Below are 22,208 nucleotides of genomic sequence, written 5' to 3' on the forward strand. Positions count from 1 at the left end.
AAATATTTCTCTTTTTACCTCCTTTGCTCCCATTGTTTCCACCCCTTCTCTTCATTCCCACTTAACACACTCTGCTTCCATCCAAATGTCCACATCTCTTTCATTTTTTTTCACCCCCTCTTCTCTGCCTATTGGTCTTTCCCAAACGGATCTAGCTTTCTCAAGTCTTAATCCCCCATTCTGTGTGTCTTTTTCCCCAGTGTCAAAAGAACCACAAGGAGAATTAATGGGGGAGAGAGAAAGAGGGAAATGAGAGAAGAAATTATGACGTCAGCGTGCCTTCTGGTTCAAAGCTATGACATTAGCAGCTCCGGCGCTGAAATGTAGCCAGTATGACAGAGAGATCGATGCATTTGCGTTTGTGGGTGTGTGAATGTTCTGCCAAGCCCTGAGTCAGTGCTTTTCTTAAAATGCGAATATAGGTATGCCTGTGCTATACATCACATGAAATATCACTCTATTGCCCGTCTATGCACTCACGTACATGTTGTTTGTGTGTAAATAAGTGTTTAGTGGGAGGTTAATTAAAGAGAGTGTGTATGTGCATGTCTACAGCGAAGGCGTGGGGATGGGTGGGTAGGTTTTGATGGCTGGCGTACAAAGTGACTTGAAAATGATTCATGGTGTTGCTGGCGCTTAGATGGCCTGCCATTTGTATCAGTACAAGCGCACCGTCTCTCCCTCCCTCTCTCGTTCTTGTGTGCTCTCGCTTTTTCGCTCATTGTGCGAGGAACACAAACAACAGGCGCGGAGGGCTGCCTCATCCTCTCTGTTCTTCTTTATATTCACTTTTATTTACTCAGCTTGTTCTGAATCTACCCAGGCAGGGATGGATGCTTTATGACCAGGCAGATTTATTGCGGAGAATTGAGACTCTCTCCTGCGTTGAAGGATCTAATGCATGAATCAGTGCAGGAGGAGTAATGATTTCCCATGTTCCCTGTGGAATGGTGGGGTTCAAGGAGGTGAGATGTGTTAGCTTTCTTCTCCAATCCCCCTGCAGGGACTAAACTACTGCTGCCAGGTTAATGTATCTTGGTATCTGGTGGCGTCCTGATTTATGCTGAAGGACCGTATTGCTGATGGCTTGCCTTTCATGTTTTCCCTCTGTTCAGTTCTCTGTGTTTCTAACAGTTCTTCTTTCTTTCTCCCTCAAGGTCCTGCATAAAGTACTACCCACCCAAGTGACTCTCTGGCTGTGCCATGGCGGCGAGGCCTGCCTTTTCGTACTTATTGGCTGTGTTGGCGTGCACTGGGCCAGCCCAGCCCTCCCCCCCACTGCTGCTCCGCCCCCGGGAGAGAGAGAGGGACTCTGGAGGGGGCTTCGGGCGGAGTCAACATCGCTGTGGTCCACTCCGGCTCCTCCCACCTCCCGGAAACGAGCGCCCGGGGGTGGGGGCGTGGGTGGCGCCTCTTCGGGCGGGCTCCGGCTCTGGTGCCGGGCAAGCAGCAGCAGCAACTCGGGACGGGTTTCTGAGCGGGCCTGGTCGGGACAGTGGGTGAGAGTGTGATGACACCATGGACCCGCAAACGTGATCTGGCTGGCCGTGAATGAAAGCAGTCCTGGGAGCCTCCACCCAAGTGACTCTCTGGCTGTGACTCTCTGGCTGTGCCATGGCGGCGAGGCCTGCCTTTTCGTTCTTATTGGCTGTGTTGGCGTGCACTGGGCCAGCCCAGCCCTCCCCCCACTGTCTGCTCCGCCCCCGGGAGAGAGAGAGGGACTCTGGAGGGGCTTCGGGCGGAGTCAACATCGCTGTGGTCCACTCTCGGCTCCTCCCACCCCCGGAACGGCGCCGGGGGGGGGGGCCTCTCGGGCTCCGGCTCTGGTGCCGGGCCAAGCAGCAGCAGCAACTCGGGGACGGGTTTTCTGAGTCGGGCCTGGTCGGGACAGGTGGGTGAGAGTGTGATGACACCATGGGGACCCGCAAACGTGATCTGGCTGGCCGTGAATGAAAGCAGTCCTGGGAGCCTCTTGCTACAGTTGTGCGAGTTACTGGCTACCACTCCACTACAAGGCCTTGTGTTTGAGGAAGAGAAGCCACCACCACCCAACCGGGCACCGTTGGCACCAATGCTTGAATTCGTCTCGGCCCAGACAGGAGTGCCTGTAATTGCTGTTGGAGGAGGGGCTGGCTTGGGAGGGAGCCACAGGTAAGAGTTAAGGTTCATTATTGGCTTACATTTAGGGATGAAACGATTACAGGTTTGATAATAAATCATGATAAAATTCCCCACAATTTGTATTAACATTTCATATTTAAATTATCATTAAAACCATATTCAATTACCGCGATTTGGACAACTCAGGATGAATAAATATTATCCAGCATAAAGCAAAGTTTTAAGTAACAGTGTCAGGATGCACAGTACACAGAGTAATATAGTTTTTTTTGTGAAAACATGGCAGAAAGTTGGTTTTAAAAGAGTGCTAAGGGAATTATACAAAGTAATTATATGAATGTAAGGTTTTGGCTGTCTTCAGAAAAGATTTGATGGCATTTTGATTTTATCTTTGCTCCATGTCGTACGTAATAAAGTAGTCTTCTTAATTGCAATGCTCTGCAGAGGGTATGAGAAACAGCTGTAATTCTGCTGTTCCATAAGCGCCACCTAGTGTCAGAGAGTGGATTTACAGAGTATCACATTCACATTCAGCCTGTGTGCAGTTTTTGTCTGGCCAAAAAACAGAACGAATTTCAATGCCCTGCTGTAAGTTTTATGTGGATTCTACACATTTAAAAATTTTGGATAAGGCATCTAGAATTTTTATGAAGCAGATACTATACATATTATACAGTTTATCTAAAACATGCTATTAAATAAACTGTTGTCAGTCATGTTATCATTTAAACTACAGTAGATCACTGGTAATGTTATTGTTTTAGTGTTTATGCAAAAATAATTATATTTATTATTTGTTGATTTTAAATCTAAAACTTGGTGAAGAGATTTATGTGTGTACTTTTTGAGCATTTCCAGTACATTTTAACAATACCGTGATAATACTGGTAACTGTGATAATTTTGGTCACTATAATCATGATAATACATTTCCATACAATTATATATCTACTTACATTTGAGAGAACAGAGGATACATTTTTCATTTCCCAAACAAATGGATTCTCCAACCAAAATTTAGAATTTCCTCATTTACTCATCCAGATGTGTATAATTTTCTTACTTCCATTGAAATCAAATGAAGACCATTTTTCATTGGTCCCTCAAAGTTGATTCCTCAAAAACCACACAAAACAAATGTGACGCTACTCCATATGACCCCAGTTGGTGAATCATTGTCTTCTGAATCCAAACAATAGGTGTGTATGAGGGAAAAATACTCATTTGAAACATTGCTTTCAGCATACTTTCCAAAAAAAAAAAGTCAATTATATATATGTATATTCCCTTAGAAATCCACAGATACTTGTATAGTTGCCATCAATACAAAAAGATGTTTTTTTGTAGTCACGACATCATCTTGCAGGTGCAGCCTGCACTAGAGTAGCCAGACAAACCCAGTCAGGTGCAGCCTAATAAAAACGATAGTAAAATAAAAAACTGAAGCTCATTACCATTTTCTTTTGGACCTTTTTTTTCTGGAATGCACAAAGCACTTTCCCACAGAGATGCAATAGTATTTGGTCATTTTTCAGCCATGACCTCAGTTGTCCTCTCTATGTACACTGCTCTCAGCGGCCAGGAAAAGCACTGAACTGTCTCCCAAATATGCCTCTTCTAATTTTAGTGAAACAGTGGGTAATTATTCAATGTATTAAGCATTAGTCAACAATACAGGTCACTTGGGGGCTTTTTAAACAGTGAATGGGCAGTAAACAGAACAGAATGTTGTGTACGAGCCACCTGTGTACAATAGGAAAATGTTTTACCAATGTTATGGTAGATGAGGCAAGAGTTATGGTGCCTATACACACTGGAATTTATCAACATTTTGGCTTAGAGGACAAAAAGCTAAAATTGTGCTAAATTGATGCACCATCATTTGACCATAACTTGAGAAAATTTTACCTTTCGACATTACAAGTTGTATCACCCCTATAAAGACATTTCAGAATGGCAAAAGCAGAGAGGATTTCTGATTGGCTGAAAAGGTGTGAGACACTCCCAAAAACATTTTTGCTGTTTATGGACCCTGGGGCTGTCATGTAGGATATTTCAGGACACATTTGATTTGATTTGATGTATTCCAAAGAAAACAGCTAAAGCACTTTAATCTAAATGTAAAAAAGTATGTACAGTATTAAGATGACATTGTATTTCCATAGTAAGGTGCCATCAGTAACTGAAAATCTTGTGAAGATGGTTTTGTACCCACTCTGTTATTAAGTGTTATTCCTACACAAACACATCTGGTACATCTATTATTGTCAGAAATGAGTCAGTCAGAGGCCTTTTGAAGGTCTCTTTTGTCACTTAAGCCTCATGCTGTCAACACATGCCCTGGATTTACAATATTTAAAATCTCAGTCCTTTTCGCACAACAAACAGCGTCTGGGCTTGTTTGGAAAAATCGCTACTTAAATTATTCATTCTGCGGCAACCATACATGAGATTGTGGACAAAAAATTCACCGTGTCATACTACTTAATATGATTTCACCATAATTAAGATGACCAATTAAACTTGAATAAGTTTCAGGCTACCTATGTTGTTTTAATTCACACTCGGGAGACAGCCTCTCCACCACCGCATTTCTCTCATGTGGAAAAATATTACATTACATTTTCATTTGCTTGCTTAGGCTTTAATTAACTACACTTAGAAAGGCTCATGTGTTGTGGATTGGTGAGAGCGTGGGTTTGGAGCCATGAAGTTAACTCTCTCTCGCAGGGGCATGTCTCCAGAGACTTCTTTTACCTCTTCACAAACCGCCAACCGGAGCATGGCACAAAGGAGTCACTTAACTGGTTTAATTAGGACAGTAATCAATTACATCATGTGGTTAAATATTTCTGTGTGAGACGAAAGTAGATGTTTCAGACACCGTTTTGGCACCCGTCACACTCTGCCAGAGCTGCAGAATGTGATGCTGCAAGTGCAAAATCCAGTTTCAAGTGCTCAATGTAGATTGATTTCAGCCGAATCAAAGCTGCGGCATCAGAAGAGACTGGAGTCTGTTAGTACTGGGATTCTTTTGAAAACACAAACACCTCAGGCTTTCGCTCTCCCCCCTAAAAGAGTGAAAAATAAATGTAGAATTGCATATTGCATCTGTTTTAGGCAGATTTTTTGATGTCATTTTTAAACATTCCCTTCCAGGGTCCATTTCATTCTTTGAGAACTTCTGAATAAAATAAAATAACTTGGTCCATCTGGACCTCAGTATGGCACATAATGCAGTACAGAAAATTATTGCCATCTCAGGGACATAAGCTAGCATGTGCACAACTTCTGGTTCAAGTAAGTGAAGTATAAGTTCAAGTGTGTGCATATGAAACCAGCAGGATTCGGTTTCTACGCAATTACAATGCAAAGTTATGCAATGCTATAAAATAGGTGACATTTGTACACGAATGCGATACATCTTGAAGCCTTTCAAATCTCCCTAGCAATAGCATTAAATGTATCATTGTGGAGTCATTTCAAAGGTTGTGACCACTGATTACAAATGGGTAATTGTTAAAAAAAAAAGATTATATTAATAGCTGTAAGTGTTCCATTTAGATTGTTGGACTCTTCAGTTGCCTAGATGTGATATATGTGAGAAATTGGAACAAAGCATCTAAATAAACAATCGAGTTCAAATAAAAAAATGTTTCCTGTCACATTTAAATAGGTCATTTTTGAGAGGGAAAAAAGAACATTGATTTTATATTCTTACCACAATATAGAATTGATCTATATGTTTCCAAAAATATAATGTGTTTATAATGCATGGTTTGGCTGCTGAGAGGTTGCAGAGCAGACTGTTCCAATTCTCTATGTACAGAATGTAATTGCTGCTAACAGAAGGTACTTCATTAGCACATATAGATTTACATTTTGGGTCATTTAGAGCTGAAATTGATCTAGTCGTGTTAAATGTACTGTCTATTGTTTTGCAATTAAGTCTAAATCTTCCCACCTGCAATGCATTTAATGCTTGCTGCAAATCCAGTTTCAAGTGCTCAATGTAGATTGATTTCAGCAGAATCAAAGCTGCAGCATCAGACGTGACTGGAGTCTCTGGAGCACAAACATCTCAAACAACCCAGCCCCACTTCCAAAAATGATTAAAAAAGAAATAGAGCTTCGGTTTTAAACAAACGCATTGAAGTTGGAAAAAAGTTTGTAAAAAAAAAAGTTTGTTAAATGTTATTCACCATCAGTTACACAGTAAATATCTCTTTTTTTTTATTTATTACATATTTCAATTGAATTCTATATGTATGACAGGAAGGTCTGAAATGGCTCTCTCCCTTCCGCTCACCTGCTCCTATTTTGGTGTATCAAATTTATCAAGGTATTTGATTCCAATGTGGAGTTGAAGGAAATGTCGAAACATGGCAAATATAACCTGACCCATTTAGGGGTTTCACTGTTGCAAGTAACAGTACTACTGTAAGCTCTTTGAGCTTTCACAAGCTAGTCTTAATTTAAATATAGAGCGAGGAGCCTTTATGCCTGGTTAATGCTCGGCAGTCGTGACATTTTTCTCCTCACCAGGTTTGCGGCTCCTCTGTCTGGTTATTATTTGAAAGACTCGACGTGATAGCCTGGCTTTATCCTTTGGTCACACAGTATGAACACTTGTTTAGCATGTTTGTGTTGTAATGAGCATGTTAGAAAACATGCTGAGTGCATTGAATGCTGACAGAGATGTTAAAAATTCCTCTCTGTATTTTACAGGTATTTATCATGAATATACTAACAGTGTAAGTGTAATTATAGGAGAAAAAAAACCTGCCAGATTGCCAAGGTAACGCCTAGGGGAAATGATTCATAAGGGGAAAGTACTGTGGAGTTAATTGAGATTTTATTTGCATAGGAAGTTTTTGTAATGGGGAAAACTGTTCTAGATGAAGACATACTTAAAATCAGCGAGTTCAACAACACATTGTTAGTAGTTGCCATGGCTGATATTTTGTTGTGTCATTATGTCAGGTGTCTATACTGGGTTAAAAACAAGCCAATTTGGGTAAATAACAGTCTGAAGACGTGCTGTGTTAATCTTATCCGACAAGTTGGGGTGTTCATTTACCCAGCAGGCTGGGTTACACATTTAACACAGATGGTAGCTCATTTTGACTAGAATTCTGGGTTGATTTGACTTCAAAGCGGTTATTATTTTAATCTTTCTATAACTCTAGAAATAAATTGATTAACCGTGAATTTGAATAGGCTGTTTTTTCAGTCACAGAATTATTAATTCATACATAGATGACTCAGACCATTTAGATCAAATTAGCACTTTGGCAATTTTAAATTAAAATCCAGAAATAATAATGTCTGTGGAAAAATATAGACGCTATGGACGAGCAAATATGTGCTTAAGTCAAATTCAATATATGACAGCTTTGATTATTATAACAGGGGCCATCTTGAATGTTCACATCTCTTCACTCGCTCTATTGCGGTTGATGTTTGTGTAAATCCAGCAAAAGTTCTACGTGAAGCTATACCATAAACAGTGCAGGTAAACCAGGCATATTTAACCCACAGGTTTTTAAAGCATACAGACACAAAGCCCTCATTCTCACAGAGCACTTCTCAATGTAAACTTCTCTGAAGGCATAAATTTCCTAATAAATTTTAGAAAAAGCTGTTTATGTGCAGATGTAAGTAATCAGACGTGTAAATGATAATTTGTCTGTATGCAATTTGCATTGCTGCAATTACAATATTTACTGTAATGTGTTGTTTAAGCAGCTGCAGTATACAAAAGGCATCTGCCCAGAAATGATCCTTCAAAGATCTAGAGAGGTCTCACTTAGCTCGTCTGAATTTTCTGGAAATAAATTCAATTATAATTTAATGGCCAGTGTCACCAGCAGGCACAAAACAGGTGTCATGCCACATTTGTGATATACTTGATCATGATTATGATGCATTAGCAAGTGTCAGACTAAGCGTTGCTATTTTTCACTATCAGAAATACGGTTTTATGTCAGAGTAATAAATCTCCTCGATTGTACAGTGGAATGGTCACCTTCCGGGTATAGAAAAAAAGATGCTGAGATGAGCTGAAGCAAAGCCGACCTGACTGTTTCGAATCCTAAAGCAGCCAAGGACACTAATGTCACCTGAAACACAGGCTTATGAATAGCAATGAATCTTTTACGTCATGCTGTGTGGGTATTAAGAATGACTGTATTGATCTGAATGAGTAAGAAGCAGAAGGGTAAATGGAGGGACGAGAAAAAACCTGATGAATGAGATATACTGAAACAAAGGACTTGTAGACGACTGATCGAAAACTATGAGCAGATGTTCAGAGAAAATTTAGGTCAGAAAGGGAATCTTACATGCCCTAGTCCTTTCAGTAGTTCCTTGTTTATGCAAAATACTATGTTGCAAAGTTTTTCCATGTCCCACATTTTCTTGCTCTTTCAGGAGAGCGGCTCCGTCTACTTGCAGTTCTTGTGCTCCACTGGCCTGCAGCTGGAGGTTATTTTCGAAGTTCTGGAGGAGTTTGATTGGACGGCTTTCTCTGTGGTTACCACACGCCACCACGGCTATGAGGACTTCCTGGCCATGGTAGAAGGCATGATAGATGGCTCCTTCATCGGCTGGGAGAGAAAGAGCGTGGTGATGCTCAACCTGACTGATGACCCCGGAGGAGCTCGTACACGCAGGCTGCTGAAAGAGAATGAAGCACAGGTCAGGAGTGGCCATATAAATGCAGTTGATTCTGAACGTCTCGTAAAAATGCTTCTATTTTGTGCATCAAATACATTTTGTAATCAAATACATTTCACTTAAAGATGTTATTATGAGCACAAACATTTTAGTTTAAAAATAAACATCAGAATAGTATTTGGTTTGTTTCTCTTTTGCTTTAATGATAACAGCGTTCGAGCAGCTGCTTGAACTCAACAAGCTCATGTAAAACCTAATGATCAGTTTCTCCAGCATGATCTGGGAATGATCAAAGAGCATCTTGAGCCTCAATGGAAACAAAAGCATCTGACTGTCTGTACAAAGAAGTCACATGATCGCTGTTACAACATTACTTGCAGTTGATTAGTTATATGGCAATAGTGCAGGATTATTGATTTCATTTATTTCACTTTTTAAGTACTAAAAGGGTTAATTTTGTTTTGTTTTTACGTTTTGACATACTTTTATTTATTCAAATCAAATCTCAAAATCTCACTTTCTTGAACATCTTTATACGTCTTTATGCAAATCATAAAATGTTTTTTTTTTTAAATCTTCATATAATCCAATCAATTTCGTGAACTGCACTGGAAGCTCTTTCTCTCTTTTGCGACTGTCCAGTTCATTCTCCTCCTTTCACTGAACTAACGTTCCAGCTCCACTAGCTCATATTTCATCCCCAATCCCCCTTTTTTTAATTCAAAGTGGCTTCTCTGCCAGTGCAATTAACAACTGTATTACCAAATCAGTCTTGGTTAATTATAGAAGTATGAATATGACAACGAAAAGAGAAAAGGCAGCTCTAATGCCCCAGAGCAATCATTCCATAGCACTCCAAAATCAGCAACATAAGGTAAAGCTTCTCATGCATGGTATAAGTCACTTCCTCCATATTCCCAGCTTGATTTCTCGATTAACCTTCTCTCTCATCGCTCATGTATCTGCTCCATGCTTTCTTTTTCTTCTTACTCTCTCTCTCACTCTCCTGCGTTCTTTGGCCTTTTCGTGAAGGCTCCCAAAGAGAAGGAGGTTGCGTGACCTATGAAAGGGGAGATGGCATCCGTAATGTTACTGAGCAGCGTGACATTAAATGACAGTTTCCTTCTGACCCAAAGGTGGCCAACTCAATTCCCGACAGGACTGGCCATACCAGCAGACATCCTCGACGTTCAACAACTTGACTGATTAATTCTCCACAGTGTCCAAGCACCCAGACTTTCAGAGCCTAATCAGTGACTGATACAGGAGCACATTCAAAGTGCCTGTCACGGTTCCTGCATGGAAAAGAACGAGAAAAAAATTGGGGTCAGCTTGATGCAATGTGATAGGAACTTTTTCTCGCAGTGATTAAACATCAGTTTGGTTTTTGTAAGGGCCCAACAGACACACGCTACATCAAAGGGCAGATGTTATCGGCGAGCTTTGTTTTAAAAGTAAAAATCTGCCTCCAGTGATTTGCTTTGAAACATAAGCTTGCTAGCTTTATTTTATATTAATAAGCTTTACCAAAAAGACGAGCATGATAATAAATTGTAAATGTAAAATGTTAACTGCTCCATTATCAAAACTGCTATCAAAATGAATAATGCATTCCTCTTTCACAAGTGTTTAACAATCAGAGGCCCAGCGTAGAATAATTGCATCAGCTGTATAAAGTAATCAATGAATAAATAATTTTCACTATATGTGGGTTAAAAACAACACATTACAGCAGTGGTGTAATGTAATGAAGTAAAAATACTTTGTTACATTACTTAAGTATTTTTGGGGAGTATTTGTACTGTACTTGAGTTTTTATATTTCAGCCAACTTTTACTTTTACTCCACTATATTCCCTAATTAAAATGTATACTTTAACTGTGATTCATTGCCCCTAAGTATATTTGTTACTTACTACAAAATAGTCAGATGAACATAGACTGCAGGAAAACAGTTTTGACTAATCAGTGGTCTGGGGTTTGAACATGTTGCCATGTGCAAACAAGTGCAGATGATTATAATTTCCACTCAAATCGAGGCTGGAGTGTGCGATATACAGCATCGTCTGTGATATTATGATGTTGTTGTAATGATGTGCAATCTGACGTTATCTAGTAGGCTATATCACCAAATCACACACTATTAAAACTCTATTAAAACTCAATATTGCAGGCATTCTAAATTGTAGACAGCAAAAATTCTTCTGTATGCTTTTTATATTTATATAGTTTAATATAGGCCTAGTTAACTTAATCTATATCACAAAAAGAGTACAGTTTCTGCAGATGTGTGAACACATTTAGTAATAATTTTATACAAGCTCAGTAAAGCAATAAGTGACTTACATTGTAGACATAATATCGCTTGTTTTTACTCAATTTTGACAATGAAAAAAGTTATTTAGTTCTAAAACCTATTTATGCATCAGTAACTGCAGGTTAATTTCATCCATGTCCCGGCTGAAATACATTCAACTGTAGGCTAAATCCGATTTCAGATGCAGATTCCAGAATTTTTTTCTTATGTTGGAAAGTCAGGACCGGAAGAAGTGCTTCTTATTCTTACCCAAAAAATACAAAATGTGTGTGTGTGTGTGTGTGCTTGCTTTATTTACTAGTACTTTTACTTTCAATACTTAATTACATTTAAGATTTTAAAAATACTATCTGTACTTAAGTAAAATAAATATCACATACTTTAAGACTTTTTCTCAAGTAATAAACAAATTCTTAAAGTTTGCATTCTCACCAACTGGCAGTTTTAGAATTATATTTAAGGAGATGTTTATATTTAAGTATTTTCATTTATTTTTGCCCATGAAACAAAGAAAATAAAACCCATGGCCAATGAAAAAACATCTGGCGGTGTAGTCCAGTAGCAAGAGCCTAGTCTTGCCCTGCTGGAAGGTCAATTGATTCCACACTTCTACTTTCGCTGCAGTTGTTATACTGTAGGAATTGTTGGAAGAGTGCAGGTCACCAGTCAACAACCCTCAAGAGTAGTTTTATCTCCCTGTCAGGAGCCTGTTGCTACATGTCGACAAGTGGGATAAGCAACCCCATCCCCAGCAAGAAAAACAACACCCCTGCACATCAAAGTAATTTCAAGATGTCTGACATCCCTGACCTTTTTCTGAAACGTGTGAAGAAAAATCCTGTGTACACCTTCCATGATTTGAGGTTACCAACAAAAAAAAAAAAACCTTGGTCATGCTAAGGATACTGAAGAACATGAGTTAGCACATGTATAACAAGCTGACCAGATCACTCTGTTCCGATAGGACAATCTCTGAAATTATAGAAGTATCATGAGCTGCCAGAAAGACCTTATTGGGCTTGATGACTGTAATTCGTTTTTTTTTTTTTTTTTTTTGCCGTCACTTTAAGTCAGCATGATATTCATTTTCCTGATTAGATTCTTTAATATTCTTTGCATGACCAAAGTTATTTTAATAAACCCCTGATCTTCTTTGTCTTTCTTAATGTGACATTTTAGAGTAAATCAGTAAATTGAATCAGAAAGAAGTGTCTTAAGTTCCATTTTAATTAAACATTACAATGATTTTTTCTTATTTTCATCATTATGCACAAATGAATGAACATTAAGTAAATACATTTAGATTTTATGTCGACTTTAAGATGAAAAAGTGGTTCCTTTTGAATATTTATTCCTTTCTTGCTCTGCCATTCTCTACAGGTGCGACTGCTGTATTGCTCACAGGAAGAGGCGGAGCACATTTTTAAGGCTGCATGGGCATCAGGGCAGGCTACTCCCTCACATATGTGGTTTGCGGTGGGCCCGGCTCTGTCTGGACTTGGTCTTGAGGGTCTTCCCAAGGCTCTGTTTGCTGTGCGACCCCAGGGATGGAGGGATGAGCCGCGACGGCGAATTGCAAAGGGGGTGTCAGTATTGACGCATGGTGCTATGGCTTTACGTAGAGAGTACAGCGGGGCTCGAGGGACAAGCTTTGCTGGGAACTGCGTGACGGATGGAAATCAAACACAGAGGGTACCGGATAGAATCAGGTGAGAAAATCTAATTGAAAGCTGATAAATTCACAGCTTTGTTGGGTGTACATCCCTGTCTCATCCAAGAAGGAATAGAATATAGACTGTCATTCAAAATTTAGAGATTGGTAAGGTTTTATTCATGCTTTTTTTCTCTTGTGCTCTACAATCATTTTACTTAAACAAATTATGATTAATTTAATGTGAAACTTACTAGCAGTTTCTGAATGAAAATAATTGTTACCACCAAATCTTTTCAGTATCAAGCTAAAATTTGGGTCCACAAATCACATATTTTAATTTTATGACATCTTTAGAAAATCATGAATAAGTTTTTTTTTGTTTGTTTTTTTAACCATGATCTATCTGCACATAATTGCAGGGAGATAAAATTCCAGCTGCATTTGATTAAAGGTACTGACCCAAATGAAGTCCTGACTCGTTCCACTCAAAATTGTTAAAGCATTCATTTGATAATAAATATTGATTACATTTTTGTTGTAATATATCTCCCCACAGTTTCCTGACACAAACTGAAATCTTTATTTCAGGCTGTTGTTAATTATGTATGAACACTACACTGACTTTGTACTGTTAGAGGAAATGGCCCTAAACCGGGTGCATCATGAACAGCAAAAAAAAAAAAAAAAAAAAAAACATTGTAACAAGTTTCTGTTTCATCTCTTGCAGCACAAAATTCAAAGAGTGGTGCCAAACAGTGCGACTATGATGATTGTATCAAAAACCCGTGTTGTCTGTTTCCTGGGTCTCTTTTCACCCATCACCCCAATGAGGCCACGTGTGTTCAGTCACACACACATGCCCTTAACCTGCATTTGATTTGTGTTTGACAGCCCATACTGCAGGGATTTGCTGCCTGTCAGTCATGCTTCTCACAAATCTCTCAATCTCCAAAAAACAGTGGCCTCAAACAGCACTGTCGACTATTCTTTATGGTGGGGGGAGCTCTCTCGGAAGTGTTCATGTCACTCAGGCATGAACTGAGAGACTCATAAATCTTTTAACCACCTTCAAAAGTCAATGACTTAAACATGCCATCAGGTTAGGTTAGTTGACCCTGCCAGTTTATTTTCATACTGAGCGTTCTCTCATGGCCACTTTACAAGGACTGTTATCAATCATTGGATTTAGTTTGTTGTGACATCTGTATAATAGATGTAACCAAAATGATCTGTTTTTTTTTTTTTTAAATGAATTTCTCTACTCTTTGCCTGAAAGAGGTTTTTGTTACTTTTTGCTTCTCTACCTCAAAGTATTGCAACATCTATTCCTTCAGGGAGCCAACGGACAGCCCTTTTTAAGAACTGCTGCTATATTTTGCTCAAGGTTTCCCATTGATCTCTATTCATTAGCGCTGAGCACGGAATCACTTCTATAGATCCTGTATGAGTGCTTTCGTACAGGTTTTTGTTTAATTTCAGTTTCTCATTTAATTGTTTTCTTCCTTATTTTGAAATCATTGCAAATTGGGTTGGAAACTCATTCAATCTTCATGCTTTTCATATTGGATTTAAGCAGTGGGCGAATATGACACCATTAGTACATTCTGCATAGCTTTTTGTAGGTTGGTCACAGAGCACATTTTTGTTCTCTAATTAATGTTTTTTAAAAAGGGTGGTTATCCGGATCATATTTCAGTTCCAAAATCAAAACTAGAAAAATAAGAATTTATACTATATTTAGCATATTGTCTTTTTTTAGGACCATTAAGATTGTGACACTGTGACATTATTTTCATGACAAATTACCATATTTTCCTTCCATGTTCTCATTACAGCAATATATCAGGTTATTAGTTTGTGTGTAATTCTTATTATTTTCAGTGGGAATTCTCATTTGGTTCTCATTAAATTGCTTTACAATTTAAATAATATACCATCATTTGTTTCACCTTACGGTAATGAGAGTTTTTTCTTTTCTTTTTTTTCCTCCATGTTGTGATAAGGATAATTTGGGGGAAGTTGTTTATGAAAATATTGTAACGATGTAAAGACAGTGTTCTTTTGGACCCAATTAGCTTTAATTGTGTTAAGAGTCATACAGTTGTTTGAAACGACATACAGGTGAATAAATGATGCCTGAACTATTCCTTCAATGGTCCTACAAATAGGTTGCCTTTTCTTTAAGCAAACAATAATTTCTATTTCTGTATTTTTTGCTTGTAAATGTCATTGAATAAAAAAAATAAAGATAATTGTGACTTTATTTCACAATTGCGATATCATTCTTGCAATTCTTGGAAGAAATCCTGCAATTGTGAGAAAATTGTCATAAAATGTCACAACTACTTTTTTTATTTTTTATTCTGTGGTGGAAATGGGCTCCCATAGAAATATGAGCTGAACAAATTTCATGCCAAGTATGGTGAGATTAATGTGGTCTCTTGACATATTTTGACTGATATTGATAAAACTTTGAGTTATGAAGCACCCGTGCTTGATATTTGAGCTTGTGGTCATGTATTAGTGAAGCTGAATTGATTATTATAATGGTGGTCAGCTGGATAATGGAAAATTACAATACAGCTTCTATTATGAATAGAAATCATCTACGATCCACTTTTGAGTTGATGAAATAATGAAATACTGCTTTGATTTTTATTTCTTTGTCCTCATTATATTCCAGCGTTATCTGCAGTCCAATCAATGGTACTGGTTCACAGATTACACATACGGTTGCTGTATATTATACAGATTTGTCTCTGACCATCGCACCATATGACGTCTGCTCTGGAAACAGTTTAATGCAGTCACTCCAGATAAAATATGAAAGCAGATGTGTCATTAGAATCAATCATTAGAGGCTGGCGCATTAGATGGGAGCACTGGCAGTACTTTGAGAAAAGCATATTTCAACAGACCTGTTTCCACCTACTGCTAACTTTTTGTTACTGCTTAAGTTAACGGAGTGTGGTGAATGCTCACCTGTACTCCTGCCCACTGTTATTCACCCTTCATCACCTTTCTCCTTTCCAACTTTTCACCCTCTTTTTGGGAAGTTTTCTCTCTCATTTCTCATTGTTTTGCTTTATTTTAGTCTCTCAAATCCCCCTACTCATCTCCCCTACTTCACATCCTCCCACTCTTTCATGCCCGTGCATTTCTTAGTCCTTGCACTCTTTCATAATATCTCTCTTCTCTCATCATGTCGACAATACTGTCCTCACTCTAATTCCATCTCTATCTCATACTCTTCAGTCTCTCTCGCACTCATTCTTTCCTGTCCCCCTCCTTTTCTCCCACCCTTTTGTTGGCCCCCACTGTCTCATCCCATCATTTTTCCTCCGCGCTCTCATCTTGCCCCTGCAGGCGGCTCTAAAGAGGCACGCATGCGGTGTCGTTTTGCATGTAAATAGGATAATTGGTTATGGTGCGCCGAATGCAGGGGGAAATATCACAGACTGTCACCAATGGAACTGATCTCACAGCCGCCCGGCTTCACCCACACACACACTCAAACTCAATCTTACTCTCACTCATTCACTCACTCAAGGTCTGCTCCATCCCTCATTCACTCACTCTTACGCCCACTTCCTCCTATTAACTCATGCTGTCTGTGCAGGATGTCGCAGCAGTATTGACGTCTTCAGCCAACTTTGCCAACTTCCCCTCTCTCTCTCTCTCTCTCTCTTCACGTATTGCAATGCCCATGGTTCCTGTCTAGATGAGCCTAGAGGCCCTTTTTGAGCATGATAGGCATGTTAAAATGTGCCTAGAAAGCATTTTTCAGGGCATCACTCTTGAGCTTGAACATTCATTCCTAGACAGCATTTTGGGTATTTAGAAGGCATATTTGAATGTTCCTACTTACAGTACATTCTTAGGCATCATGGGCGAGCTTAAACATTGTTACGGAGACAGCATTTTTGGCCATTTCAGTTAACTTTTTGAATGCTGTCTCGGTCTTGTTAGGCTTTGAAACAGCCTCTCTCTTTATGACTTTTGCTTATAGGGTAACCATATTGATGTTGTATACAGCCATACTGCTTTAAGATACTCTCTTTTTCAAACACATACACACACGCACGCAGCTGCAAAGGGCAGTGCCTCTGCTCATCACCATACTAATGCCGCTTTAATGGACACATTAAAACCCCTCAAATGTTTCTGATGTTTAAACACCCCTCTGATGTTTAAACATTCTGGATCTCTCCTTATCCTGTCCTGTTGTGTGCACCACACACTTTCCCCCCCTGCCTCCTCTTCCTTGTGTCTCCAGGCCTTTTCATTTTACATTCCGAGTGACAGTACATCACTGCTACTTTTCCATTTTGTGTCAGGCTCACGCTCCCTTTTTCCTGCTTCTCTCTTTCTCGTCTTCATCGTGATGACACAAGTGACATCTGTATTCTGCTACGTGCTGTGCTTTAGGTTGTTTGTTCACCCCACAATGTAAGGCATTAGCAGAACACATTTAATGTCAATGGCTGTGTCGCTATGACAACCTTGCAGGGGTCTAGAGCGATGGAATGAGGGAAGTGTGAGTGCTGGCATTGCAGACTCGAGGTTGATAAGATTGTCATGCTCTCCATTGCACTCTCGAAATCAACGGCAGATAAATTAATTACGCCTGATCAGACGGTTTTCTTTAATTGCCGATCCGCGGGCAGATTTCACGTGTTACAAGATCGAAGAAGTTTAAGAGCGATTTGTAAACTCGATTATGGTTCCCCTGTGAGTGTGCATGAAAAATTAAACAGAGCTTCATTTCGTATTTCTAAAAGTGTTTAGCGTGCCGTTTCGAGATGAAGGAATGAGAGTATGGCTAAGAAATACCACTCACGTTCTTTAAACAGGGCATTTAACCAGAAGCCCTGATGATTTGAAATAAACGTAATCTCTTATATAGAGCCTTACATAAATTATGGATCAGATATCAAGTACAATTTCTCCCAAAGACACAATTGGAAAGACTTATGAGACATGTCTCATAAAAACAAGCCTAGCATCCAGTACAAAGACGGGCTAAAATAAATAATGAAAAACAAGCTGGTTAAAGGTGTCTTTTTCTCTGGCCAATTACCGCATCACCAGTGAAAAGAAAACTGCTGACGAATACCCAACGAGAAGGAGCAGCTTCCACACGTGCAGGAGAGAAAGATTGCTCCGTTGTGATGTTCACTTTTCGCGTCTGTTCCAGAGTTTGGGTGCTACTCGCTTGTTCCTAGTTGGTCATGGCAACTAACAAGAGCATCTCGGCAGCATCCAAAGAGCTCCAAACACTGAATATTGAAAACAAGCCATTGGCGAGATGACTGCCGTGTCCTGCCGCCGATCTGGAAGTGCGATAAAAGCGCAATCAGAGCCTTGGCTGCGGTGCCTCAGGGCATGTCATTCATCCTCCATCCACCCAGTTCCTCTTTCATAGATTTATCGAATCACTCCTCTGTGAAGGTTATCCTTTACTTTACCCTTGTTTTTTCCATCTGTACATCACAATTTTTCTTCATAAACTGTGAAACATTAATAAATTTTTATTTATTCAGGCATTAATGTTTTCATTATTTTTTCCACATTTATTCCATAAATACATCTATTCATCCATGTTTTACCTCTCTATTTCTTCATTCAACATTTCATTCATTCAATTACATTTTCCATCGATTTTACCCATCAATTGTTACCATTAATCCCTTCTTATCTTATTTGTTCATTTATTCATGAAGTTGATCCTATTTTATCTGTCCATTCATTTATCTTTTCCTCTTCACTTTTGTGAAGGTTATCTAATCTAATTAAATACATTAATTACAAGTGGTGATTAATTAGTCTAATTAATCGCTAATTAATCGCACATCAAATTTGGCTGAGAAATTACTCCCAAAAGATCATTTAATGTAATTGTTGTAAACAGACATTATAAAAAGTATCTTCAGCAAGAAATATTTTGTTTACTAAAATTTATTACATATAGGGCCCCATCATACACCCAGCACAAGTGTTTTGCTAGTTTCAGCCCGACGCAGTTCTCATTTTCCTGTCCTGCTCCGCGTTGTTTAAATAGCAAATGCATTTGTGCCCATTTGAGGAACTGAAAATAGACTGCACTATAGACCAGCTAAGACCTGGTCTAAAGTCAATGGTGCAGTATGTTAAATTTTCTACTAAATAAAGAGCGTGTTAGTAGAAAATGTGCCTCTGTGTGGGTCCACAATGCACATTTACTTTGTTTAATACACACAGGGATGCACAGCAGCACACAAACATGTTTAAATATGAAACAATAAAAGATTAAAATGTAAAATTATTATAGTGTACATAAATATAAAAATGCCCCATGTATAATGGATGTGATTGCATATATCAGAATTATGCTACCTGTTTGCTCGTGTTTAATCTCTGGAGACGTGTTCTTTTCCGCCGTGTAGTAGGGCCGGGACTCGATTAAAAAAATGAATCTAATTAATTAGAGCTTTGTAATTAATTAATCGAAATTAATCGCATTTTAATCGCATATAAAATTTGACCTGAGAACAGTGAGAAGTAATTTTTTTCACATGGATTTATAGTATACCATTGAATAATGACTGAATACATAAGCTTAAGCAACAAAATATTGTTTATTTTGTTCAACCAAGTCTAGCAGACCAGTGCAATTTTTTCCATGAAGTGTAGCAATAGCATATTTAGAAACAATTTAGAAATATTACATTTCAGAAATTCAGGAAAGCTTATAGGTGCTGGAACCTTCTGTAAAGAGTTTTTTAAGTAAAACACAATACTGTAAAATTACATTCAGAACATTGGAAACACTGACTATTAGAAAACATCTCTCTGTTGCTTCAGAGGCCATAACATACTAAGTCCAACTCTCAATAACCTTGGCCAAAACAATAAAGAGTTCAACATAAACTGTTGCACCAACAAAAATATATAGTTCAACATAAAGTGTAAAGTCAACGCTAGCTGCTATATGTTTTGCGTTGAGGTGATACCTTGAGGCTCGATGTGCTGCAGTATACATAGACAGTAGTGATATGCGAAGCGAACGCTAGTTGGTGCTTCAGTATAATCGGTCCGCCGAAACAAATCCAGTGAGAAACGTTCCGCGGTGCAAAAAAAAGGTTATTAAAAATGCGGGAATTTTTTATTATTATTTTTTTTATTAATTAATCTTAGTTAACGCGTTATTTTTTGTGTAATTAATTAACTCAATTAACGCGTTAAAGTCCCGGCCCTAGTAAATAGCAAATCTACCATGGGAGATGACACTCGGATTGGTTTATTGCACGTTACACCAAAAAACACGCATTACTCATTAAGAGAATAGGGACAACCTGTTTAAATAATGCGTTTGGGCACGCAGACCCATTGTTAAACTAGCAAAAGTGGATTTGGATACGCCTTGAGTGAACCTGTGCCGTGCACTTTAGACCATGATTTAGATCATTAAAATTGGGGCCATACTCTTTTGGACCATCAGGGTAAGTAAATGATGACATAATTGTCATTTTGGGGTGTGTGAAATATACCTTTAATAATTTGTTTTATTACTTTTATTATTGCTATGGAAATATGAAATTATTTTTTAATGAAATGTTACTTTAAATAATAAACTAAAACTGCCAGTAGGTAGTGGTAAATGTCTCAATGATTGAGTCATTGAGTCATTTATTCATTCAAATCGTTCAAATATCTGATTCATTCAGGTGCGTGACATCAAAGTACCCAAGAGCTATTGAGAGCAGATGGCTCCTTATGCTTTTGAATCACTCTCACGGTCCTTTGATTTCAAGATACACCCGACCAATCTGTGCAGTGCTGCTTCAAATCCAATGCACCTATGACCAATGGTTCAACACACCTAATGGTTCACCCAGTTTGTTCAAAATGTGGATTAAGAGATGAAATGCTGCTTCGTTCTTTAGTTCTGCTTTGTCTTTATATTTTTGTTGCATCCCATTTTTTCTTTCCTATCTGTACATTTATTCATGCGTTCATTTTTTATCTGTTTGTTTATCCATCTTTTTCTCTCTACTTTTTCGTTCCCTAATTTATACATTCATTAAGTTCATCTTTCAGCACCCTTCATCTTTTTATTCATCCATGCATTTGTCTACCCTTTCTTCCAATATATTTTTTATCCATTCACAAATACAGTACATTCTCTGTTTGTTATTTTTAATCCTTCCATACTTTCAATTTTCCTCTTTATCAATTCTTTCAATTGGTTAGGCAGTTTACCCTAACCAATTGAATTGAGTTTTTGGTCGTTTTGTAAATTAATTTCTTTTTTATGTTCATTGAGATTCAGTGTTGTCATTTCTGTTTAATGTTCAGCAGAGAAGGTTTGCTTAAGAGTCCCTTAAGTATTCAGCACAAATCACACACACAGCACCCCAAGTGGAGAGGTGACTAATGGAACTCCCATCTATCACTCTTTATCTCTCGCTGCTCTCTCTCCTTCTCTTTATCACTTTCACTCAGACTCCTCCTTTATCACTCTGCTCTTTTTTCCTCTTCTCCTCCTGCAGGTTCTTCAGTAACATAACTCTATCTGGACGGGACTATTCCTTTAATAATGACGGTTATCTGGCAAATCCGCTCCTGGATGTTATCTCCTACACTGCAGGAAGAGGCTGGGAGGAGGTAGGGGTGGAGCCATTAGTATGCTTAAATGTGTTTAGATATTCATGGTTATCATTGAACTGTTTTAAATGCAGCTCCCAAGTGAGTTCACATTTTGCCTTGCCATTTAAATGAAATAAATGAAATGTGAAGAATGCATTTGAAATGAACCATGTGTCGCATACAGAAGGGACTGAAGTACATCAAAGAATAAATATATGCACATTCCTATTAGATTACAATCCATTTTGTGCAAACCTCAAAAGTTGCATCAACACAATTCTTTAAATTGTATTATAATGTATAAACTGTGTTATGAAAATCAAGGTCTCAATGGTGCAATATTCATTGGAATTGGATTTTTTAAAAGTTGTTTGATAACTTTTTTGTGTTTTTAATAGCATAACTATGCTTGATTTTTATTTTCAGTACTATATTTACTACATATACCTTTGATATAATGCAGCAAAATTATCAACTTACTGTGCACTGAGAGTTATAAAAATGACTAGTCGGCAGTTCGTACCTTTAGGTTTTTATATTCTTATTTATGTTTTACTGTATAATTCACAATGTTCCAGTTATTCAGTGAATTTCAAAAGAGAATTTTTTTACGGGGGGGCAGTGCACTTGAATGCAGTTGTGCGGCAATGCAAATGATTGCACATACTTCATTTTCCTGGCAAATGTCAATAAGCCATGGGAAATAATCTATTTTTGCAGGAACATATTTGGTATTGGTCATTCATGCACTTTTTGACAGTTTGAAATGGCTGGTTTCACAAGCGTGCCAGTGGAGCTGCAGAAATATTAAT

The 22,208-nt window shown here is 38.4% G+C and overlaps 1 protein-coding gene across 1 annotated transcript in view; it reads left to right on the forward strand.

Moving 5' to 3' along the window:
* Positions 1–1,812: 1,812 nt before the first annotated feature.
* The window catches only part of LOC113092192 (glutamate receptor ionotropic, NMDA 2D-like), a 43,611-nt gene continuing 23,215 nt past the window's right edge, over positions 1,813–22,208 (forward strand). The window contains exons 1-4 of the mRNA XM_026257814.1: positions 1,813–2,138; positions 8,539–8,819; positions 12,495–12,823; positions 21,300–21,414. Coding sequence (XP_026113599.1) covers positions 1,907–2,138; positions 8,539–8,819; positions 12,495–12,823; positions 21,300–21,414 — 957 coding nt within the window. The 5' untranslated portion in view covers positions 1,813–1,906. The remainder of the gene's footprint in view (positions 2,139–8,538; positions 8,820–12,494; positions 12,824–21,299; positions 21,415–22,208) is intronic.

This window comes from Carassius auratus, unplaced genomic scaffold (genome assembly GCF_003368295.1).
Source record: "Carassius auratus strain Wakin unplaced genomic scaffold, ASM336829v1 scaf_tig00214511, whole genome shotgun sequence".
Lineage (NCBI taxonomy): Eukaryota > Metazoa > Chordata > Actinopteri > Cypriniformes > Cyprinidae > Carassius > Carassius auratus.